This window comes from Zophobas morio, unplaced genomic scaffold (assembly GCF_036711695.1).
Source record: "Zophobas morio isolate AGI-343-1 ecotype UQ-CSIRO unplaced genomic scaffold, CSIRO_AGI_Zmor_V1 ptg000030l, whole genome shotgun sequence".
Classification (NCBI taxonomy): domain Eukaryota; kingdom Metazoa; phylum Arthropoda; class Insecta; order Coleoptera; family Tenebrionidae; genus Zophobas; species Zophobas morio.
The window spans coordinates 2,981,125-3,007,224 of NW_026972135.1; the positions used below are offsets into that span (position 1 = coordinate 2,981,125).

Consider the following 26,100-nt stretch of genomic DNA (forward strand, 5'->3'; position numbering starts at 1 on the left):
ATGTAGGCACGTCCTGTACAAATATATTCCAAGAAAAAAAATAACTAAATATAAAGAAGTTCTTGATTTGCATACAACGACAATGCATCACTTTTTCAAAATAAAAAACTAATAAATGTTAACAACTTACTAATTATTATCGACACTTCATAGTTCGTTTGGATAAGTTGGTGATAATTACTTTAATAACTCCTTTAAGTCAAATTAAAATGTTTTGTTGATGCTTGATTGATGACTATATTTCTGACGAACACTTCATGCACCTAATAAAAAATTTACAATATTGGTTGTGAGAACAAAATTACGTTTAATAACTACAAGAACAACACGAACAACTGACTTCTTCGATGTAAACATTGCAAATTTTCGTTCTTGGAGTATATGCAACCAACAATACAAGCGTAATACAACATGGCAGATTTATTGAGCATAAAGTAAGTTTAATGTGTTTTTCGTAATAAATCTTAATTTGGATTGTAATTACATTACCCAGATGGGTACAATTGTCGTAAAAGTTTAACTGGTGTGTTTTTTTATTATTCTATACATATTTTTAAGCTACTTAACCTCGGTTTTCCAATACTAATGACGTCAGAAACTTTTTTACCTTTTCCAAGCACCGTGAAAAATTACCAAAAACATTTTTTTTTCTTGATTTCGACTTTCGCAATTCCAGAATCGCCAACATAAACGTGGCGAAATTTTGGCGTTTTAAAAAATTTTTGTTTGAAACTGATTATTTCGAAAAGCAGTCGCCGAATCGACTTTGGATCATTTTTGGCCACCCAGTTCTTTCGGAGTTGGGCAATCTAAGTCCTGAAGAAAATGCTATAATTTTTTTGAATTTTCGCACAAAAATTTCAGTTTTTCAGTTTCTAGCATTTTGAAAATTTCGACGTTTTCTTTCGATTTTTTGAACCCCTGAAGTTATTTTTGGCTCAACAATTCTTAGAATGTTTAAACATTTTTTCTTCCAAATCGAAGATTGAAAACTTCACTTTGGGACCATAAAAACGCTATATCTTTCTAATCAGCCCGTCAGTTCTATATTTCAGAGTTTTTTCGGATTTGTAGACAATTTTTCAAAAGGAAATTTTCTGAAATTTACATATTTTTCGACCATATCGCAAATCATTTAACCGATTTTTTTGTAGATTTCGACCTCCAAGTTATTTTTGGTTTCATTTCTCCGAAAATTTCTGTCATTTTTTTTAAATTGTCAATATAAAAACGACAAATTTTCAATTATTAAAAACTTTGTCTTCCAACCCGAATATTTCGAAAATTTCTTTTTAGGGCCATAAACGCACTATACTTTTCGAATCACCAACATCGAAATCTATAGTACTCTAGAAGAACTTTCTTTGGAATTCCAGACAATTTTATCAAAAGCTGAATTTTTTAATATTCCCCCTTTATGAAAATTTCGACATTTTTCGACCACTTTCGAAAAGTACCGAAACACATTTTTTGTATCTATCGACCTCAAGGAGTCACTTTCGGTCCTATCTCTTCAAAAACTCCTACCATTTTTCCAAAATCGCTCAATGAAGTATGACAGTTTTATACATTTTTTAATTGATTTTCAACCCGAATATTTCGAAAATCTTACTAAGGAGCTATATTTTGGAATCAGCATATCGAGATTTATATCCAAGAATTATTTTTTGGATTTTTAGAAATTTTTTTCAAAAACTTAATTTTCCAAATTTTGTGAAATTTTATATTTTTTTGACCACCTTCAAAAAATACCTAAACAATTTTTTTGTTGATTTCGACCTCCGTAAGATAGTTTAGGTTCTCCTATTTCTCCGAACATTCCTGCCTTTTTTCCTAAATTGACAATGTGATACAGGATACATTTTCGGATTTTAAAAATTTTACCTTCCTACCGGAATATTTCAAAAATTTCTCTCTGGCACCATAAACGAACTACATTTTTCGGATCATCACCTTGAGATCTTCTTTGAAATTTTTTTTTGAATTTCCAGGCAATTTATGAAAATCTTGACATTTTTTCCAGATCCCGACTTCAAGAAGTCACTTTCGGCCCTATTTTTTCAAAAAACACTACCATTTTTCCAGAATTTTTTTAATGGTTTTCGAACCCAATATTTCGAAAATATTGCTCCGGAACCACAAACATACTGTATTTCTTTAATCAACACCTCCAGCTTTTTGTTGTGGATTTTTAAACAACTTTTAAAAAGCTTAATTTTTCGAATCTTGTGAAAATTTCCGACTTTTTCTGACCACTTGCGAAAATTATCGAAACAAGTTTTTTTGTAAATTTTGAGCTACAGAAGTATTTTCGGGTTAATTTCTGCGCACATTCTTGCCATTTTGGCAAAATTTTAGATGTTAAAAATTTTGTCTTACGAATGGATTTTTTTTTTCAAAAGCTCTATTTTCCGAAAGTTATTTTCGGCTTTATTTGTCCGAAAATTGCTGCCATTTTTCGAAAATTTTGCTCTGGGGCCATAAACGCGCCATATTTTCGAATCACCATGTCAAAATCTATATCCTAGAACTTTTTAGGGTTTCCAGACAATTTTATCAAAAGCTGAATTCTTCAATTTTTTTTTTTTCGAAAATTACCGAAAGAGATTTTTTGTAGATATGGACCTCAGAAAGCTACTTTCGGCCTCGCTCAATGAAATACGACAATTTTATTTTATTTTAATTGTTTTTGAAACCGAATATTTAGAAAATTTTAAACAACTTTATCAAAATCCCAATTTTTCTAATTTTGTGAAAATTTTAGTTTTTTCTTCACCGCTTTCGAAAATTATCGAAACTTTTTTGGCTTCATTTTTCCGAAACTTCCTGCCATTCTTGCAAAATAGCCGTTATAAAACATGATAAGTTTTTCAAAAATTTCTCTCTTGGATCATAAAATCACTGTATTTTTCGAATTACCAAGTCGAGATATAAATCCTAAAATTTTTTGGGAGGTTTTCAGGCAACTTTACCAAAAGCTGAATTTTTCGCTGTTCCCCATTTCTGAAAATTTTAATCTTTTTCGACCACTTTCGGAAATTACCTAGTTTTTTTTTGTATAGATGTCGATGTCAAGAAGTTACATTCGACGATCATTTTTCGAAGATTCTTACCATTATTCTAGAATCTCAATAAAATATGGCAATTTAAATTTTTTTTGTATTGATTTTTAAATCGAATGTTCCCAAAATCTTGCTCCGAGCCGTAAACATGCTAAATGTTTTGAATTAGCACGTCGAGAACTAGGTATATCCCAGAATTTTGTGTGCGTTTTTAGATAACTTTCTAAAGGATAAGTGTTTAAAATTTTGTGAAAATTTTAATTTTTTTCGACCATCTTCGAAAATAATGTAGATAGATTTTTTGGTAGATCTGAACCTCCAAAATTTATTTTCGGCTTCATTTCTCCCAAATTCTTGCCATTTTATGTAATTTTATATGACAACTTTGCGGATTTCAGAATTTTTGTTTTCTAAAAAATTTCACCCTGGTACAATAAACCAGAGTGACATCTACATCCTAGAATTTTCTGTCGATTTTCAACAACTTTACTAAAACTTCAAACTTTAAATGATCCACCCAATGAAAATTTCGACCATTTATCAACAATTTTCAACCTCAAAACTTATTTTCTGCCTCATTTCGTCGGACACTCCTAACATTTTTCCAAAATTGGCAAAATGAAATGCGACAACTTTTTTTCGAAAATCTTGCTCCGAGACCAAAACACGCCACATTTTTTGAATCACCACGTCAACATCTTCGATTTTTTCTAGATTTTTAGACAAATTTTCCAAAAATTCAATTTTTCGCGACTTCCTAGGATGAATCTTTTTCGGACCACCATCAAAAATGACCAAAAGAAGGGCGGAGTTTAGTTGCAAAATCCTCATTTCTCTTCAAGAAATTACCATATGAAATTCATCACAATTGAGGTTGGCGCGGGTGGGTGGGGCTTCATTTTTTTTTAATGTATAGAGTTTTCTCTCAACAACAGGATAGTTAAACATGTTTTCAGTTTCTTGTTGGGAAAAGAAGACTTCGTACATTAACAAAAAGTGGACAAAATATAAGTCCCGCCCACCCACTCCTTCTCAATTGCAACGACTGTTTTATTCATCATGAACTGAAGGGCGGAGTTTGGTTGCAAAATCCTCATTTCTCTTCAAGAAATTACCATATGAAATTCGTCACTATTGAGATTGGGGCGGGTGGGTGGGGCTTAATGTTTTATTAATGTGTAGAGTTTTCTTTCAACAACCGGATAGTTAAACATGTTTTCAGTTTGTTGTTAGGGAAAGACGACTTCGCATATTAAGAAAAAGTGGACAAAATATAAACCCCGCCCACCAACCCCTTCTCGATTGTGATGAATGCTATATTCATCGTGAACTGAAGGGCGGAGTTTAGCTGCAAAATCTTCATTTCTCTACAAGGAATTGCCATATAAAATTCATCACAATTGAGATTGGGGCGGGTGGGTGGGGCTTAATTTTTTTTAAGACATAGAGTTTTCTCTCAACAACAGGATAGTTAAACATGTTTTCAGTTTCTTGTTGTGAAAAGACGACTTGGCATATTAAGAAAAAATGGACAAAATATAAGCCCCGCCCACCCACCACTTCTCAATTGTGATGAATATTTTATTCATTCTGAGCTGAGGGGCGGAGTTTAGTTGCAAAATCCTCATTTCTCTACAAGAAATTACCATATAAAATTTATCACAATTGAGATTGGGGCGGGTGGGTGGGGCTTAATTTTTTTTTATTTATAGAGTTTTCTCTAAAGAACAGGATAGTTAAACATGTTTTCAGTGTTTTGTTCTGAAAAGAAGACTTCGTATTTTAAGAAAAAATAGACAAAATATAAGCCCCGCCCACCCACCCCTCCTCAATTGTGACGAATGTTTTATTCATCGTGACCTCAAGGGCGGAGTTTGGTTGTAAAATCATCATTTCTCCTCAAGAAGTTATGATATGAAATTTGTCACAATTGAGATTGGGGCGGGTGAGTGGGGCTTAATTTTTTTTTAATTTATAATGTTTTCTCTTAAGAACAGGATAATTAAACATGTTTTCAGTTTTTGTTCTGAAAAGAAGACTTCGTATTTTAAGAAAAAATAAACAAAATATAAGCCCCGCCCACCCACCCCTTCTCTATTGTGATGAATGTTTTATTCATCGTGACCTGAGGAGCGGAGTTTAGTTGCAAAATCATCATTTTTCCTCAAGAAGTTACCATATGAAATTTGTCACAATTGAGATTGGGGCGGGTGGATGGGGCTTATTTTTTTTTAATTTATAGTTTTCTCTCAAGAACAGGATAATTAAACATGTTTTCAGTTTTTTGTTCTGAAAAGAAGACTTCTTATTTTAAGAAAAAATAGACTAAATATAAGCCCCGCCCACCCACCCGTTCGCAATTGTGACGAATGTTTTATTCATCGTGAGTTAAAGGGCGGGGTTCTGTTGCAAAATCATCATTTCTCCTCAAGAAGTTACCATATGAAATTTGTCACAATTGAGATTGGGGCGGGTGGGTGGGGCTTATTTTTTTTTTAATTTATAGAGTTTTCTCTCAAGAACAGAAGAGTTAAACATGTTTTAAGTTTTTTGTTCTGAAAAGAAGACTTCATATTAAAAAAAAAAATAGACAGAATATAAGCCCCGCACACCCACCCCTTCTCAATTGTGACGAATGTCTTATTCATCGTGAGCTGAAGGGCGGAGTTTGGTTGCAAAATCATCATTTCTCCTCAAGAAGTTACCATATGAAATTCATCACAATTGAGATTAGGGCAGGTGGGTGGGGCTTAATTTTTTTTAATGTATAGAGTTTTCTCTCAACAACAGGATAGTTAAACATGTTTTCAGTTTGTTGTTGGGAAAAGACGACTTCGCATATTACGAAAAAGTGGACAAAATATAAGCCCCGCCCACCCACCCCTTCTCGATTGTGACGAATGTTTTATTCATCGTAAGCTGAAGAGCCAGATTTTGTTGCAAAATCCTCATTTCTTTATAAGGAATTGCCATATGAAATTAATCACAAATGAGATTAGGGTGGGTGGGTGGGGCTTAATCTTTTTTTTTAGTGTATAGAGTTTTCTCTCAAGAACAGAATAGTTAAACATGTTTTAAGTTTTTTGTTCTGAAAAGAAGACTTCATATTTAAAAAAAAATTGACAGAATATAAGTCCCGCCCACCCACCCCTTCTCGATTGTGAGGAATGTTTTATTCATCGTGAGTTGAAGGGCGGAGTTTAGTTGCAAAATCATCATTTCTCCTCAAGAAGTTACCTTATGAAATTTGTCACAATTGAGATTGGGGCGGGTGGGTGGGGCTTATTTTTTTTTTAATTTATACAGTTTTCTCTCAAGAATAGAATAGTTAAACATGTTTTCAGTTTTTTGTTCTGAAAAGAAGACTTAACATATTAAAAAAAAGTGGACAAAACATGGGCCCCGCCCACCCACCCCTTCTCAATTGTGATGAATGTTTTATTCATCGTGAGTTGAAGGGCGAAGTTTAGTTGCAAAATCCTCATTTGTCCTCAAGAAGTTACCATATGAAATTCATCACAATTGAGATTAGGGCAGGTGGGTGGGGCTTAATTTTTTTTTAATGTATAGAGTTTTCTCTCAAGAACAGGATAGTTAAATATGTTTTCAGTTTGTTGTTGGGAAAAGACGACTTTGCATATTAAGAAAAAGTGGACAAAATATAAGCCCCGCCCACCCACCCCTTCTCGATTGTGAGGAATGTTTTATTCATCGTGACCTGAAGGGCGGAGTTTAGTTGCAAAATCATCATTTCTCCTCAAGAAGTTACCAAATGAAGTTTGTCACAGTTGAGATTGGGGCGGGTGGGTGGGGTTAATTTTTTTTAATTTATAGAGTTTTCTCTCAAGAACAGGGTAGTTAAACATGTTTTCAGGTTTTTGTTCTGAAAAGAAGACTTCGTATTTTAAGAAAAAATAGACAAAACATAAGCCCCGCCCACCCACCCCTTCTCGATTGTGACGAATGTTTTATTCATCGTGAGCTGAAGGGCGAGATTTTGTTGCAAAATCCTCATTTCTTTATAAGGAATTGCCATATGAAATTCATCACAAATGAGATTAGGGTGGGTGGGTGGGGCTTAATCTTTTTTTAATGTATACAGTTGTCTCTCAAGAACAGAATAGTTAAACATGTTTTCAGTTTGTTGTTGGGAAAAGACGACTTCGTATATTAAGAAAAAGTGGACAAAATCTAAGCCCCGCCCACCCACCCCTTCTCGATTGTGACGAATGTTTTATTCATCGTGAGCTGAAGGGCGGGGTTTTGTTGCAAAATCCTCATTTCTTTATAAGGAATTGCCATATGACATTCATCACAAATGAGATTAGGGTGAATGGGTGGGGCTTAATCTTTTTTTAATGTATAGAGTTTTCTCTCAAGAACAGAATAGTTAAACATGTTTTCAGTTTCTTGTTCTGAAAAGAAGACTTCGTATTTTAAGAAAAAATAGACAAAATATAAGCCCCGCCCCCCACCCCTTCTCAAGGGAGTTTAGTTGTAAAATTTTCACTTCTCTACAAGAAATTACGATAGGAAACTCATCACAACTAAGATTGGGGCGGGTGGGTGGGGTTTAATTTTTATTTGTTTTTTCTTTTTGGACTGCCCTCCTAATGTAGGTCACCTAGAATAACTTGTACTTCCACGTTTTTCTCGAAAAACTGATGAAATGAAAAACTGAAAAATCTGAAAATTGAAAACTCTTGAAATTTAAAGTCGAAAAACTGCAAAATCTAAAGATTTAAAAACGTCCAAAAGTTGGAAAATCGGAAAACTGGAATATTTAAAAATGAAAACTAACAGATATCGTAAAATTACAGAAAAAAAAAATGAAAAATTGAAAAATCGCAAATTGAGAAACCAAAAAATTATGAAATCGAATCATTGAAAAATTGTAAAAATACATAAAATAAAAAATTAAAACGAAAAATTGCAAATGGAAAACTTAAAAATGAAAACTCGAGTGACAAATCGAAAAATTGCGAAATCTAGACATTGAATTGAAAAGTTTAAAAATTGAAAAAGTTAAACTTGAAAACTTGAAAAAGTAAAGGAACAAAAAAATGAAAATAGCTCCGGGAGCGTTATTTACGCCATTGGTTTTTACTTTATAGAGTCCACCACTTTAATTTTCGAATAAATTCCGCCATTTTAAAACACAACAAGGTCCACCATTTGATTAATTAACAAATTTCCAAATTTTCTCGAGTTAATAATTTTTGTGTAGACGTTTGATCTATGATTTTCAGGTAATTTTGATTGAAACACCGTTGAAAATTTGTTTTGTTGACTTCACCCTTCAAACATTTTTTACAACCTCATTTTTTCGAAAATTCCAAAAAATTTTTGAAATCGCTCAAAATAACCTGATAATTTTAAGTAAATACTGAACTTAGAGGTTTCAAAATTTCTTCAAAAATTGAAAATTTCCCAGACTCCACCACTTCAACCATAATCACCATTTAAAGCAACAGTTGCAACTTCAAACAACAGCCATCTCCATTTAGAGCGACATTCTTTTCCACTCCATCGCCTTTATAGAGCAAATCCCGTCGCAACCCACTTTCCTATTTCTTTTATTAACATATAAAACATTAACGAATTTCCCGTTTCAAAACAAACTTTTTACGATGGAAAAATCTCGTTTCGCACGCCAACGCGCATAATCCCCCTGGAAATCGATGCTCCCACCTACGTCACGCTCCTAATTTCATCCAGACAATATCTCCTTCATCCGTCCTTTTTATCACATTTCCAACAGACTTAACAGCACAATGTGGCTCCTCACGTCGCCTTAAACTTCCTCTTCCTCATTTGCAATAATGCCGTGCTGAGCGACGCGAAAATGGCCACGATGGAAAAGAACTTGAACGAAACGAGCTACATCCTGGACAGGAGGACCTACAGCGAAGACAGGGTGAGAAAAAATTTTGTGTGTATGCGTTGCATAAAGATCTTGTCGTAGGCGAGTAGTATAGATTCGAACGAAAATGCTTTCGACGACATGAAGCAACTAATAAACGTGAGTTTTGACGAAGAGTTTAAAATTTTGAAAATTTGGTGAGGGTGTTATAGGAAGAAGACACAGGGAACAAGTCGAGTTTACCATGGGCTAGTTTTAATTTTATCAATTCGATTATTGGAAGTGGGGTTATTGGGATTCCGTATGCTTTCCACGACGCTGGGTTCTTTTTTGGCGTTTTTTTGCTAATAGTGGTTGCCTACATTACCGACTATTCGTTGATTTTGATGGTGAGGAGTGGGCATATTAGCGGAAAGTTTTCCTACCAGGGGATTATGGAGGCTGCTTTTGGTAAACCTGGGTATATTCTTTTGGGAGTGTTACAATTTGTTTACCCTTTTATCGGTAAGTTATATTTTTCTTGGACTACTATACTGTGGGTTTGCTCCTTGTGAACCGGATTTTTGGTGTGGTGGCCCGGCGCATCCACCTTTTTTATATTTATACATAGTGTAAATTAAAAATTTTAAATATTTTTAAATTTTGAAAAAGAAAACAAAAGTTATTGAAAAAGAGGGTGATAAAGCAACTTCCACAAGAATTCGCGTAGTAGATCGCTGCTGTTCGAAGAGAATACCTCTCTCGACTTATGGCTATTCCCTGAGAAGCATAGCTCACCCTATCACAATTGGTTTACTTTCCATTTAAATCGTTAAACTCGTCGTTGTAGTAGTAGTGAGATATTAAAATTCAAAGCACTAAAGCACTAGGTTAAAATTTATCGACATTTATGACGCATTGACAGTCACACCAACCACACTGAAAAAACCACAGCCACTTCATAATACTGTTATCTTTTTCGACATTTTTTTTCTCCTGTTTTTGTATGATTGTTTTCGAAGTAAAAAGTACATCTCACTAATATCATTCTGGCTGTGATAAGGTTATAACTGATATCAAATTCGTACTATATCGGGTGATCCGCTGCTTCCGAGGCATTGTTAAAGTGTGATCACTAAAACTCATGGGTACAGTTTTAAGTTTAGATTAAGTGCTGTAGGGCTTTAATGTTAAGGTATATATAATCACAACCCTCCTCTGGAAGTAGATTTGATCACCTTTTTGCTGTCTCGTTCACGTTTTTATTACTTGTAACATTTTTTGTACTTTTAACAAGATGGCTACTTTTTTTTATAATTCGATAATAATTCATCATAGGTGCCTGCGAAAATAAATTGCGTTAATGTCAACACTCGGTATAGTGTTTTGAATAAGTTTGTATTTTTGCCAAAAGCGTGCATTTCTTGCTTTTATATCAAACCCCCAGTTAAATAAACGCGAACAAATTGTTCGAGTTCTGTTTCTGCGCTAGAGGTGAATAATGGGTTGCCTATATTAACACAGAAATTTATAATTTTAAAATATGTCGAGTTTGAACGTAATTGTCATTTATAGAATTCTTTTACGCTGTTCTTTAGTACTTAAGCAACGTAATACGCTAATTTTTTATTATCAAATGTCGATGTTTTGGTTTTCGTTTTTAAAAATCAATTCAAATGTAACATTTTAGGTATTATTGTAGCAAAATTTGTGTCTCTATCCGTTCCAAAATTTAATGACGTCATAATAAAACGCTAAATTTACATTTTTAACGGGATTTAAAAAAAATGAAGACAATTAAGTTATAAGGCGTGGAAAACATGTTGATATTTTAGCACTAACGTGTAATTTTGCTTTCAAGGATGATGCGATTACAAAGTATCTAGAAGCTGATTGAATTAACAATGTAGTTATTATATAATGTACACTTACGGTACTAAAGTTAATGAAGAGTTCAACGAGAGTGTTTTAAATTTGCTTTAATTAATTAAGCGGGTCCAAATATTTGAATAAAACACAAAGTTTTATTGTTTATATTTTTTTACTCGTAATTGGTAACAACCTAGAATCAGTCAATCACAGCGGAGTATTCTACAAATGTTAGCCACCGGTTGTCTTCGGTTCTTGAGCTGCAACCAAGACTACGCTTGGTTTCTGCCTAAATTTTCTAGTCCCTCTAGGTTCTCTAAAGTCTCCATATTATCTAGAATCGCTTTAATTTATAATTGCTAAATCTGACAGATTTTTTCTGGGTTATTATAGGCTCTAAAACCCTTAAACTTTAGACAATTTAAATTCTTTAGATTCTCTAGGCTCTATGTTTTATAAGATTTCTAGATATCCTAGACTGTAGGAAAAAGGTCTAGAGATAGGAAAAAGGTCTAGATTCTTTAGAATTTCTAAAGTCTTTGGATACTATAGATTCTCTATGCCCAAATCCCTAAATTGGCTAGACAATTTAGGTTCTCTATGATCTCTAGAATCTACACTTACTAGATTTTGTAGATTTTTGGGGTCTCTAGTTGCTGTAGGCTCTCTAAAATCTTTAAACTCTAGACGATTTAAATTGTCTAGAATCTCTGGATTGTCTAGAGTTTCTAGACACGATACTAGAATTAATATCTATAAAAAGTATAGATATTAATTTAAGCTCCAACATTCAGCCAGCAGATAACAAAGTGACGAGAAAAGAGTCTGGATGCTCTAGATTTTCTAAAGTTTGTAGATCCACCAGATTCTTTGTGCTATGGAGACCCTCTGAACCCTATAGATTCTCTAAATTCTGTCTAGATTCTCAAATCCCTAAATTTTCTAGACGGTCTAGGTCCCTAATATCTATAGAATCTAGAATTGCTAGATTTTATAGATTTTTTTTTCAGTAAAATTAAATTTAAATAGGTCTATTATTAATTTGAATTTGTTTTAATTAATAAAGCAGGTCCAAAAATGAGAAAAAAACACTTTAGAGATTGATCCATAAAAACAGTTTTAGGCAAAATACATACAGAAAGCACCTTTTTGATGTTTTAATGAAATATATATATTTTAAAAATAAATTATGAAATGGCGATTAGAAAAGATAAAATTTCTTAGAAAAAAAAAGTGGTCCATTTTTATGATTCAAGGGTATGTTATTTTATAAAGTTTAAATAGCATCTACCATGCAAAATTTTGAAGTGACATCGAGATAATTTTAATTTCTTTTTATAAAATTGCGAATTTTTTCAAAGAACGATTTCATTCGTCTTTAATTAAATAATATTTTCTATTTTTTTCCGTAAGTGCACTAAATTAGACAAAAAAACTTCTTTTTACCATCAGTTTCTGGCTAAATATTCTAACATATGTCGTAACTAGATAAAAAAAAACGTTCGTCAAAGTAGAGATCTTAACTGATATCGAAATATAGATCCTCTAACTTCTTTACAATCTCCAAGTTCTCTTTAGATTATCAAGTCCCTAATTTTTCTAGACTCTCTAGATTCTCCAACGTCTCCATATTCTCTAAAAACTCTATAATCTAGACGTTTTATAAAGCCTTTAGACTCGACGACTTAAACTCTCTAAGTTTTTATATAGTATTTTCTAGATACTATATTCTGTAAATATTTCAGACCCTTTAGGCTCTTTAATTGTTTAGACAATCTAGGTTCTCTAAAGTCTCCATATTCTCTAAGATTCTAGAATCTAGACTTGCTAGATTTTGTAGATTTTTGGGCTCCCTAGTTGCTGTAGGCTTCCTAGAATCTTTAGACTCTAAACGATTTAAATTGTCTAGATTCTCTAGGATGTTTACAATTTCTAGACACTATACTCTTTAAATAAATAGTTTAAACTCTTGAAGCTGTTTGGTGTTTCTAAACTCTGTAGGCTCTATATATTTTCTGGCGTTTGTAGACATCTTAGCTTGTCTATAATTAGGAGGCCGTCTAGACTCTGTAGACTCTCTAGTTATTATTATATTCAATAGCAATATTTGTTTTAATAAAATAATTGTTTTAAGTTAAATCTAAAGTTATACAAGAAATATAATTCGAATAGAAAAAGTAGAGATATTAATTTAAGCTCCACCAATCAGCGAACGGATAACAAAACGACGAGAAAAGGGTCTAGATGCTCTAGATTTTTTAAAATTTGTAGATTTTCTAGATTGTCTGTGCTGTGGAGATCCTCTGAGCCCTATAGATTCTCTAAATTGTGTGTAGATTCTCAAATCCCTAAATTGTCTAGACGGTATAGGTCTCTAAGATCGATTGAATCTAGACCCTAGACGATTTAAATTCTCTATATTCTCTAGGGTGTAGGTATATAGTTTCTAGACACACTATTCCGTAAATATTTCAGACTCTCTAGGCTCTATGTTTTATAAGATTTCTAGATAGCCTAGGCTTTGTAGATTCGCTGGGCCCTACATTTTCTAGCTGTTATACACATACAATATCAATTGATAAAATTCTGTATATGCCAGGTAATTATTAGAAACAGGAAACATATTTAGTACCTTCTTTTTTTAAATAAGATCTAAAGATATAAAAGTCATTTGATTCGAACAGAAAAAATTAGAAATCAATTTAATTTACCAATCGACCAGCGAATAACAAAAAACAGGAAAAGGGTCTAGATTCTTTAGAATTTCTGAAGTCTTTAGATACTTAGATTCTCTATGTCCAAATTCCTAAATTGTCTAGGCAATCTAAGTGCTTTAAAGTCTCCATATTCTCTAAGATCTGTAGAATCTAGACTTGCTAGATTTTATAGATTTTTGGACTCTCTAACTGCTGCAAGCTTTTTAAAATCTTTAGACTCTAAACTATTTAAATTGTCTAGAATCTCCAGGTTGTCTATAGTTTCTAGACACGATGCTATAATTAATATCCATACGAAAAGTATAGATATTAATTTAAGCTCCACCAAACAGCGAGCGGATAACAAAACGACGGGGAAAAAGTCTGGATGCTCTAGATTTTCTAAAGAGTGTAGATTTTTTAGATTCCTTGTGTTATGGAGACCCTGTAGATTTTATAAATTCTGTCTAGATTCTCAAATCCCTAAATTGTCTAGACGGTTAGATCTCTGAGATATATAGAATATAGAATTGCTAGATTCTGTAGGTTTTTTCCTAGACTTTCTAGGTTCTCTAAAGTCTCCATATTCTCTAGAATCGGTATAATCTAGACCTGCTAAATTTTATAGATTTTCTGGGCTCTCTAGGCTATATAAAACTTTTAAATTCTAGATGATCTTAATTGTTTATTAGATTCTCTTGGGTGTCTATAGTTTTTTGACACTGTACTCTGTAAATATTTCATACTCTCTAGGCTTTATATGTTTTATAAGATTTCTACATAGCCTAGACTGTCTACAATCAGTAGGTCATCTAGGCTTTGTAGAATTTTCTGGACTCTATATTTTCTAGCTATTATATATACGATATCAATTGGTAAAATTCTGTCTATGCCGGGTAATTGTTTGAAACAGGAAAAAGGATTTACTACTTTCTTATTTTAAATAAGATCAAATATAAAAAAAATATATATAATTCGAACAGAAAAAAATGAGAAATAAATTTAATTTACCAGTCGACCATGGAATAACAAAAGACAGGAAAAAGGTCTAGGTTCTTTAGAATTTCTAAAGTCTTTAAATACTTTAGATTCTCTAAGACTAAACCCCTAAATTATCTAGACAATTTAGGTTTTCACAGTCGCTAAGATCTCTAATATCTACACTTCCTAGATTTTATAGATTTTTGTGCTCTCTAGTCGCTTTAGGCTCTCTAACATCTTTAGACCCTAAACGATTTAAATAGTCTAGAATCTCTAGGTTATCTAAAGAAACTATGGATAACCTAGAGATCTATAGACACGATGCTATAATTAATATCTACACGAAAAACTGTAGATATTAATTTAATCTCCACCAATCAGCCAGCGAATAACAAACGACAAGAAAAAAGTCTGGATGCTCTAGAATTTCTAAAGTTTGTAGATCTTCTAGATTCTCTGTGCTATGGAGACCCTCTGAACCCTGTAGATTCTCTAAATTCTGTCTAGATTCTCAAATCCCTAAACTGTTTAGAGGGGCTAGGTCTCTAAGATCTATAGAATCTAGAGTTGCTAGATTTTATAGATTTTTTTTCGGTAAAATTAAATTTAAATAGGTCTATTATAAATTTGAATTTGCTTTAATTAATAACGCAGGTACAAAAATTAGAAAAAACACTTCAGAGTTTGTTCCATAAAAACAGTTTTAGGCAAAATACATGCAATAAGCACCTTTTTGATGTTTTAACGAAATATATTTTAAAAATAAATTATGAAATGGCGATTAGAAAAGATAAAATTTCTTAGAAAAAAAAGTGGTCCATTTTTATGGTTCAAGGGTATGTTATTTTATAAAGTTTAAATAGCATCTACCATGCAAACTTTTGAAGTGACATCCAGATAATTTTAATTTCTTTTTATAAAATTACGAATTTTTCCAAAGAATGATTTCATTCTTGTTTAATTAAATAATATTTTCTATTTTTTTCAGTAAGTACACACTAAATTAGACAAAAAAACTTCCTTTTTGTTCGAAATGTATTAAAATAAATGAATGCTTTTTATTTCTGAAAAATAATGCATTCTATTACTCGTAATTGACAAATAACCTTGAATGAATCAATCAGTCGGAGCGGAGTATTTTACAAATGTTAGCCACCGGCCTGTTTTCGGTTCCTGCGCTGCAGCCAAGATTACCCTGAATTTCTGGCTAAGTTTTCTTACATATGTCGTAACTAGATAAAAAAAAATTCGTCAAAGTAGAGGTCTTAGCTGAAATCGAAATATAGATCCTCTAATTTTTTTAGATTCTCCATGTTCTCTCTAGATTCTCAAATCCCTAAATTTTCTAGTATCTCTAATTGATAAATTTTATGGATTTTTTGGGCTGTATAGACTTTATAAAGCCTTTGAACTCTAGACGATTGTAATCCTTTGGATTCTGTAGGGTGTCTATACTTTTTAGGCACTATACTAAATATTTCAGACTCTCTAGGCTCTATATCTTTTATAATATTTCTAGATAGCCTAGACTGTCTATAATCAGTAGATCACCTAGACTTTGTAGATTCTGTGGACTCTATATTTTCTAGCTATTACATACGATATCAGTTAGTAGAATTGTGTATTTGCCGGGTAATTCCTCGAAACAGGGAAAATATTTAGTTCTTTCTTATTTTAAATAAGATCTAAAGATAAGAAAACTATATCAATCCGACAGAAAAAATGAGAAATGAATTTAATTTAACAATCGACCAGGGAATAACGAAAGACAGGAAAAAGGTCTAGATTCTTTAGAATTTTTAGAATCTTTGGATACTTTAGATTCTCTATGCCCAAATCCCTAAATTATTTACACAATTTAGGTTTTCTAAAGTCTTCACAGTCTCTAAGATCTCTAAAATCTACACTTGCTAGATTTTATAGATTTTTGGGTTCTATAAAATCTTTAGACTCTAAACGATTTAAATTGTCTAGAATCTCTAGGTTGTCTATAGTTTCTAGACACGATGCTATAATCAATATCTATACGAAAAACTGTACATATTAATTTAAGCTCCACCAATCAGTCAGCGGATAACAAACGATGAGAAAATAGTCTGGATGCTCTAGATTTTCTAAAGTTTGTAGATCTTTTAGATTCTGTGTGCTATGGAGACCTGTCTAGATTCTCAAATCTCAAAATTGTCTAGACGGTCTAGGTCTCGAAGATCTATAGAATCTAGAGTTGCTAATTTTATAGATGTTTTTTTCGGTAAAATTTTAATTTTTTTAATTAATAAAGCAGGTGCAAAAATTAGAAAAAAACTTATACATACTTTAGAGATTGTTCTATAAAATCAGTTTTAGACAAAATACATGCAAAACCTACCTTTTTGGTATTTTAACGAAATATATTTTAAAAATAAATTATAAAATGCCGAATAGAAAAGGGAAATTTTTTTAGAAAAAAAGTGGTCAATTTTTATTGTTCAAGAGTGTGTTATTTTATAAAGCTTAAATAGCATCTACAATGCAAAATTTTGAAGTGACATCCAAGTAATTTTATTTTCACTTTATAAAATTACGAATTTTTCCAAAGAATGATTTCATTCTTGTTTAATTAAATAATATTTTATATTTTTTCCGTACGTGCACACTAAATTAGACAAAAAAACTTCTTTTTTGTTCGAAATGTATTAAAATAAATTAATGCTTCTTACTTCTGAAAAATAGTACATTGTATTACTCCTAATTGAAAGTAACCTTGAATCAATCAATCATAGCGGAGTATTCGACAAATGTTAGACACCGGTTCTAGAGCTGCAGTCAAGATTACTTCCCGTTTTAAGCTAAATTTTCTAACATATGTCGTAATTAGATAAAAAACGTTCGGCAAAGAAGAGGTCTTAGCTGACATCGAAATATAGATCCTCTAACTTCTTTAAATTCTCCAAGTTCTCTCTAGATTCTCAAATTCCTAATTTTTGTAGACTCTCTAGGTTATCTATAGCGTCCAGGTACTATATTCTGTAAATATTTCAGGCTCTTTAATTGTTTCGGCAATCTAGGTTCTTTAAAGTCTCCATATTCTCTAAGATTCTAGAATCTAGATCTGCTAGATTTAGTAGATTTTTGGGCGCTCTAGTTGCTGTAGGCTCTCTAAAATCTTTAGACTCTAAATGATTTAAATTGTCTAGATTCTCTAGGATGTCTACAATTTCTAGATACTCTACTCTTTAAATAAATAGTTTAGACTCTTTAAGCTCTTTACTATTTCTAAACTCGATAGGCTCTATATGTTTTATGACGTTTCTAGGCATGTTAGCTGGTCTTCGGAGGCCGTCTAGACTCTGTAGACTCCCTAGTTATTATCATATTCAATAGCAATATTTGTTTTAATAAAATAATTATTTTAAGTTAAATCTGGGTGCTCTGAATTTTCTAAAGTTTGTAGATTCTCTAGATTCTCTGTACTATGGGGATACTCTGAACCCTGTAGATTCTCCAAATTGTGTCTAGATTCTCAAATCCCTAAATTGTCTAAACGGTCTAGGTCTCTAGCATCTATAGAATCGGGAGTTGCTAGAATTTATAGATTTTCTCGGCGCTCTAGGCTCTATAAAGCCTTTAGACTCTAGACGATTTAAATTCTCTAGGTTTTCTAGAGTATCGATAGTTTCTAGACATTATACTCTGTAAATATTTCAGACGCTATATACGTTTTATAATAATTCTAGATAGCCTAGACTGTATATAATCAATAGGTCACAGATCACAATATCAAATTTATTAGACACAGGAAACATATTTGGTATTTTCTTATTTTAAATATGATCTGAAGATATAAAAGCCATATGATCCGAACAGAAAAAAATAGAAATCAATTTAATTTACCAATGGACCAGCGAATAACAAAAAACAAAAAACTGGTGTAGATTCTTTATAATTTCCAAAATCTTTAGATACTTAGATTCCTAAATTGTCTAGACAATTTAGGTTCTTTAAAGTCTCCATATTCTCTAAAATCTGTAGAATCTAGACTTGCTAGATTTATTAGATTTGTGGGCTCTCTAGTTGCTGCAAGCTTTCTAAAATTTTTGACTCTAAACGATTTAAATTGTCTAGATTCTCGAGGATGTCTACAGTCTCTAGACACTATACTCTTTAGATACTTTAGACTCTCTAGATTCTTTACTGCTTCTAAATTTTGTAGGCTCTATAATATGTTTTATAGCGTTTCTAGGCACCCTGGATTGTCTATAATTAGGAGGACCTCTAGACTCTGTAGACTCGCTAGTGTCATTATTAAATTCAATAGCATCAATATCTGTTTTAATAAAATAATTGCTTTAAATAAAATCTAAAGATATGAAAAAAATATAATTCGAACAGAAAAAGTATAGAAATTAATTTAAGTTCCACCAATCAGCCAGCGGATAACAAAACGATGAGAAAAGAGTCTGGATGATCTAGATTTTCTAAAGTTTGTAGATTTTCTAGAATCTCCGTGTTATGGAAAGCCTCTGAACCCTGTAGATTCTCTAAATTCTGTCTCAATTCTCAAATTCCTAAATTGTCTAGACGGTGTAGGTCTCTCAGATATATAGAATCTAGAGTAGCTAGATTTTATAGATTGAAAATTAAATTTAAATTGGTCTATTATAAATTTGAATTTGCTTTAATTAATAAAGCAGGTCTAAAAATTAGAAACAAACACATACATACTTTAGAAATTGTTCCATAAAACCACTTTTTGGTAAAATACATGCAAAAAGCACCTTATTGGTGTTTTAACGAAATATATAATTATAAAATAATAAAATATCGATAAGAAAAAAAATTTCTTAGAAAAAAGTGGCCCATTTTTATTGTCCAAGAGTATGTTATTTTATAAAGTTTAAATAATACCTACCATGCATTTTTTTTCTTTTTATAAAATTACGAATTTTTCCAAATAATGATTTCATTCTTGTTTAATTAAATAATATTTTCTATTTTTTTTTCCGTAAGTGCACACCAACTTATACAAAAAAGACTTCCTTTTTGTTCGAAAAGTATTATAATAAATAAATGCTTCTTATTTCTGAAAAGACAAGACTGATTTTGGCAAATGACACACTCTCTAAGAAAAAAAAAGGGTGGGTGGGCGGGGCTACTACCTGCTACGATAATTAAGATAATCTCCGACACTACCGAAAATATAATTGAAAAATAACAGTTTTTGTCCTTCGAACACTTCGCAAATTAGCCATTTTTTTTAAATTTAGATTTGTAGAAGTTATTTTCGGTTCCATTTCTTCGAAAATTCCAACAATTTTACCAGAATTGATCAAATGAAAAAATGTCAATTTTCGAGACAAAAAACTCAGTATCGAACAAAATTTTTCGAAAATTTTAGTCCGGGGGCATTAATACTTTCTGTTTTGTAAATAATAAAAATTTTTGGGTATTTTTAACCAACTTTTCAAAAATCTGAAATTTTCAGTACCGTGATAAAATTAAAAATGACAATTTTCAAGATGTATATTTGAAAAATTTCATTTCAAACTGAATTTTCCGAAAATTTTGGTCCGCGACCATTAACACTTTATGTTTTTGAAACATTTCAAATTTTGCCGTAATAACCACGTATATCAAAAGTTATTAAAATATGCTTACTATTACTGGGTGTTCTGATTTCCATGTCACTGGGTATATTCAATATTCTTTAGATTCTTTAGCACACCCTATATGTTTGTACTTATTGACATTAACTCTTCCTAGGATTTATAGTCATGGTTTATTTTTGAAATTCCAATGTTACCATGTTATTTCAATGTTCATGCATTTTTTTAACAATAGTAAATAGAAAGTTTATAAGAAATTCTCAAACTTTACAGTTTTTAAATAACGATGTTTCAATTTATTAAATACATAGAACACCCTGTATTTTATTACTACATTTTACTTCATTTTTTGTTCTTTTCTCAATATGTCGGTGTATCTCTCAAAAACTAAAAAATCGGAATAACTGTCAATATAGAACATTTTTCTAAACGCTCTATATATTAAGAATAATTCTTATTTATACTACAATAAAGCGAATATTTTTATTTATCTTTCTATAGAATATTGTAACAAACATTTTAAAAGCTCACCTTATTGCGACTTTTTTGTGAATCCATCCATTGCTAAAAAATTTCAAAAAATTGATGTTGAAAACATATATTTTCCACATGAAAAACCTACGTTACGCCTTAAAAACAGAACACTTTGCATAGTTGAAAACACGATCAAAAACAGCTAGCGGTTTTTTATAGAATTTTCGTCTTGTCAAATTACCATTGATTGGGAAAAACAAGTAGAGATTCACTACAAAATATAAATCAAGGTGGCTTCGAAATTTCGTAAATTTTGCCGCTTCGTTGTGATGATGGACGATTACTCGTAGCCCGCTATAAATTTCAATCCTGGCTCTACTTTTTTTTACACTTCCACTGTATTTGTTGCCTGATAGGTCGGCAACCAATAATTCACATCGGAGGACAAAACTAACTTTTATATTTATAAGCAACTTGTATAATGTTGAGGATTCCTTGCGTTCTGTGTTAGCAGACTAAATTTATTTCAGTTCGAGAAACAATATTTTCCAAAGTTTCGTAAACTTCTCTAAGAACTTGTTTCCATTATCTTTTCCAGGGAAAAAAGTCTTTTGCATGACAGTTGAATAAAGCATATGTAGATTTAGTATTTACCTACATTCTTATGCAACTATTTAACTTATCATACGATGCACTATTTCTACGTACATATCGAGCGTTCATTCAGTTGAAAAAGTCATCAAGTTGGCCTTGGTTTTTTGTAAACGGTGCGAAGTATGTCTGCTGCAAACTTAAAGTTTAATTGATGACAGCTGACAGCGTGAATTTGTACAATTTAACCTCACTTTACGTATAATAAAATTAACGCTTCTCAACAACTCTGTCAAAGAGAGCCAGTATGAATCAATAAAACACGTGCGTTTTTCTCTACGTCTTCTTCTGTGAAAAAAGGCGCCAACTTGAAATATTAATTGGTCCATATACCTTTAACTACTCTGAAAATTGTTTTTATAGATATACTGGATGACTTCAAGATTTAATAGATTAATCGGTATTTCAGACTGCTATAGGCAGTTAAAACATGATTTTTCGGTAAAATTCAATTTAAATAGGTCTATTACAACATATACAGGGTGAGCCACTAAAAGATAGAAGAAAATCAGACACTGAACAACTATCGATTTGAAATTTAAAAAAACTTGATAATAAAGAAGAGAACAAAAAACAGAATAATAGAGGAAAGGTGCCTAAAATGATCCCCCTAAGGGAGAAATTCTTTAAAAAATAAAAATTATGATTATTCATGTAAAACTGTAGCATTATTTGTAAGAACGTTGATTTATCTAGGTAACAGTATAAGCCAATTGGTGATTCGATAATTATAAAAAAAGTTATTAACGTTTTTCCAGGACCTTACAAAAGGATCATTTTAGGCATCCCCATAGGTAAAATGATCCCTCGGCATGGACATAATGATCCCTTTGAATTTTGACCATAAGGGGACAGCATCAACAAGAAAAATCAAATCATGACATAACTGATAAATATTTTATTTCAAAAATTAACAAAAAAATGAATTCTTAAAAAAAATAAACAAAAAAAATTTGCAAAGCACCGAAAATACGGAGTGTATAATTTCTGGAAGAGTTTGAGACAATACTTTAGTCATCAGTACGTGCTAAGATAAGACTAATTTTGCCAAATGGGATACCCTCCAAGAAAAGAGAGAGCTGGTGGGCGGGCCTACTACCTGCTAAGATAAAACTGAATTTGGCAAATGATATACCCTCTAAGAAAAGAAAGGGTGGGTGGGTGGGGCTAGTAACTGCTAGGATAAGACTGAACTTGGCAAATGATATACCCTCTAAGCAAAGAGAGGGTGGGTGGGTGGGGCTAGTAACTGCTAAGATAAAACTGAATTTGGCAAATGACATACACTCTAAGAAAAAAGAGGGTGGGTGGGTGGGTGGGGTTAGTAAGTGCTAAGATATAAGACTGAATTTGGCAAATGATATAGCCTTTAAGAAAAGAGAGGGCGGGTGGGCGGGTCTACTAACTGCTAAGATAAAACTGTATTTGGCAAATGATATACCCTGTAAGAAAAGAGAGGGTGGGTGGGTGGGTGGGGCTAATACTTGCTAATATAAAACTGATTTTGGCAAATGAGATACCCTTTAAGAAAAGTGACGGCGGGTGACTGGGATTAGTACCTCTTAAGACTGAGAATTTCCCAAAAATAGAACACGAAAATCCCTAAAATTCTTTTAAATTATTTAAATTTCCCCGTCTTAAGAGGTACTAGCTCCACCCACCCTCCCTCTCCTCTCTTGGAGGGTATTTCATTTGCGAAAATCAGTTTTATTTTAGCAGGTAGTAGGTGGGTGGGGCTAGTAATTGCTAAGATAAAACTGGTATTGGCAAATGCTATTCCATCCAAGAAACTAAAGGGTGGGTGGGCGGGGTTAGAGGATATGTCATCTGCAAAAATCAGTCTTATCTTAGCAGGTAGTAGCCCCGCCCACCCACCCTCTCTTTTCTTGGAGGATATGTCATTTGCGAAAATCAGTCTTATCTTATTAGGTACTAGCCCTCTAACAAGATAACGGGCGGATGGGCCGAGGTAGTGCTTGGCAAGATAAGGTTGATATTGGCAAATAACATACATTCTAAGAAAATAATGGGCGGGTGGGTGGGGTTAGTACTTACTAAGATAAAACTGATATTGGCAAATGGTATTCCCTCAAAGAAAATAAAGAGTAGGTGGGCGGGGTTAGAGGATATGTTATCTGCAAAAATCAGTCTTATCTTAGCAGGTACTAGCCCCGCCCAATGATCCGGGATCATTTTGCCTCAAGAAAAAGGGATCATTTCGCCTTAGGTAGCATATCCGCATTCAAAAATTGTAAACTAACCTTCAATTTTTACATGCGGTAAAAAGATCATAACTAACCTACGACTGAAATGTATCTAATTCTGTCAAAACAACTACCACCGCTATAAGACCTTTCAAATGGAAGTAATGGACTTTTAAAATACATCTTACCTTAGATCAGAGGTGCTTATTTTACATATTTTGGCACAAAACTGTGCAGAATACACAGAACGCCATCAAACTTTCAGAAGCTACTAATTACAGAGCGCTTAATCAAATGACAGTTATGTTTGGTAGATGGAGCCACACATTTTCTTACAATTGATGGGAATCATTTGACCTGAGGGGATCATTTTAGGCACTTTTCCCCTACATATTATTAAAATACAGGGTGTACTACTGGAAAAACTAAAATATCGTTCTTATAAACAGTCTGTATATTAAGTTTAAATTTTATTTATACCACTACAAATCCGGGCCCAAAAAATTGAAACACCTGGCAACGTCGCATTGGAATTTCAAAAATAAACTGTATTGATACGGTCTAACAAAATGTCAACTAATTATCATGGTTTTATTGCTCTCTCGGTATAAAGTGCATTAGTTGGTTTTGGGACGTTGTCAGCAATGAAACCCAAAATTTTGTTAACAAATTCTCCCATTTAAAAAAAAAAGTAAACTAGAAGTACAGTTTCAAAATTTTTAAAATGTCGTAGATCAAAGTGACTTGGAAATTTTGTAAATTTTGCCGCTTCGTTGTAATGATTAGGTACTCGTAATTCTTATTAAAATCTAATCGCAGATTTTCCAAAATTAATTTTTATGCTTAATCAACTTGTATATTCTTTGCAATTTTATAACTTAACCTCACTTTTCGTACAAGTAAAGTTTTTCAACAACTCTGCCTAAGACAGTTTTCAAAACTGACAAGTCAAAAATTATAATTCAAGGATCAACCACACCCCCACCCCCACAGCCCCCACGTGTCCCAAACCTCAACGCCCCAGTTTCCAGCCATGGTTTCCTACAACGTCGTGGTCGGCGACACCGTAACCAAAGTAATAATCCGGCTCACCGGAATCTCGCAAGACTCCGTCTTCGCCAAACGCCACATCATCGTCCTCATCGCCACCCTGCTCATCACAGTCCCCCTGTGTCTCTACCGAAAAATCGCCAAACTGGCGAAAATCTCCTTCATCAGCCTCGTCTGCATCGGCTTCATCCTCTTCTCGATCTTCGTGCGGATGGGCACCATGAGCGATATCGTGTAAGTCCAGCCCTGGCGCCAAAATTTTCGCCCCGATGACTCCCGTTGCTTGCAGGCCGCCGCACCCCAACGCCTGGACCGTCTTCAACAAGGACATCATCCCGGCCATCGGCATCATGGCCTTCGGTGAGTCTCTTTTACGTGAAATTGCTGTATAGTGGTGAGATTTTGCAGCGTTCATGTGCCACCACAACACCTTCCTCATCTACGGGTCCATCGAAGACGCCAACGAGCGGCGCTGGGAGGTGGTGACCCACGCCTCCATCTTGACTAGTCTGGTGGTGGCGCTGCTGTTCGGGATCGCCGGGTACGCCACCTTCACGGCGTACTCTCAAGGTTAGTGCAATCTCCCTCGTATTGCGAAAGATCGTTCAAATTTGCTCGAGGTTCGTCAACAACGGGTAAATGAGTTTGCAGAGATTGCGTTTTTGATGAATACATTTGAGCGGAGGTGATGAAGTGGTGTTGACGTCCATGATGATGGATGGGGTGCGGAGTGTGAGGGTTGGGGGAAATTAATGGTCCCGGGGTGTTTTCAATTTTTATTTTATTTTTTGAAAAATGAAGCTTGTAGTGTTGATGATTGATAACGTGTGTCGAGATTGGGTGGAAGAAAAATTGGAGCGGATTTTATGGATAACATGGTGAGGAGGGGGCAGGTATTATGAGATTAGCGCTTTTGTTGCTTACAATTTTATCGATCCGTATAATCTAAGCAAAAGAAAACTACAGATCCTTGGTTGAAGCTTGGCGGTTGGCAAACACTGAACATGGACGTATTCGTGCTACTTTGTTATGACTTTCATTCAAATGCGTAAGGATTGTGACTGAATTATCAGTAAACTATAAAGATTTATTATTATACAAAACATGAGGTTACAACTGTCAAATCTGAAGAAAAATTAGGAGATGAAGGAAGAAAAACGCATCTCCTTGAGTGAGTGGTAAAGATCTAATTCACGTAATTTGCTGTTGGAGCTTCTAGCTATTTGGTTTTTCGATTTCTGAATTTCTGGATTTTTGATTTTTGATTTTTCGAATTTTTGATGTCTTAATTTTTTCGTTTTTGGATTTTTCAAATTTTTACTTTTACGTTTACTATGTGTATTAAAATTTTATTTAATTGAGAACATTACAAAGCGTCTACCTATGATTGTTTTCTCTACACAAAATATTGCAACAGAAATCTTAGATTTTTTTTATTTTTATTTTTTTTGATTTTTTAGATTAAGATTTTCTTATTTAGCATTTACTCAATTATCTGATTTTTCAGTTTTTAGATTTTTTATTTATCGATTTACCAATTTTTCGATTTCTCAGTTTGTCGACTTTCGGATATTTCAATTTTTAGATTTTTGGATTTCTCAATTTTTGATTTTTCAAATTTTTGGATTTGTCGATTTTTAGATAGTCCAGTTTCTCGATTTATCGATTTTTCAGTTTTTAGAATTT

General features: G+C 32.9%; 2 protein-coding genes across 2 annotated transcripts in view; one reads left to right on the top strand and one right to left on the bottom strand.

Moving 5' to 3' along the window:
* Positions 1-280, bottom strand: part of LOC135138311 (proclotting enzyme-like) — a 69,472-nt gene extending 69,192 nt beyond the window's left edge. The window contains exon 1 of the mRNA XM_064068260.1: positions 131-280. The gene's annotated coding sequence lies outside the window, so the exon portion shown is untranslated. The remainder of the gene's footprint in view (positions 1-130) is intronic.
* An 8,467-nt stretch (positions 281-8,747) lies between these two features.
* Positions 8,748-26,100, top strand: part of LOC135138789 (putative sodium-coupled neutral amino acid transporter 11) — a 44,099-nt gene continuing 26,746 nt past the window's right edge. The window contains exons 1-6 of the mRNA XM_064068806.1: positions 8,748-8,979; positions 9,028-9,084; positions 9,138-9,429; positions 24,396-24,648; positions 24,704-24,774; positions 24,823-24,984. Of these exons, the coding sequence (XP_063924876.1) occupies positions 8,908-8,979; positions 9,028-9,084; positions 9,138-9,429; positions 24,396-24,648; positions 24,704-24,774; positions 24,823-24,984 (907 nt within the window). The 5' untranslated portion in view covers positions 8,748-8,907. The remainder of the gene's footprint in view (positions 8,980-9,027; positions 9,085-9,137; positions 9,430-24,395; positions 24,649-24,703; positions 24,775-24,822; positions 24,985-26,100) is intronic.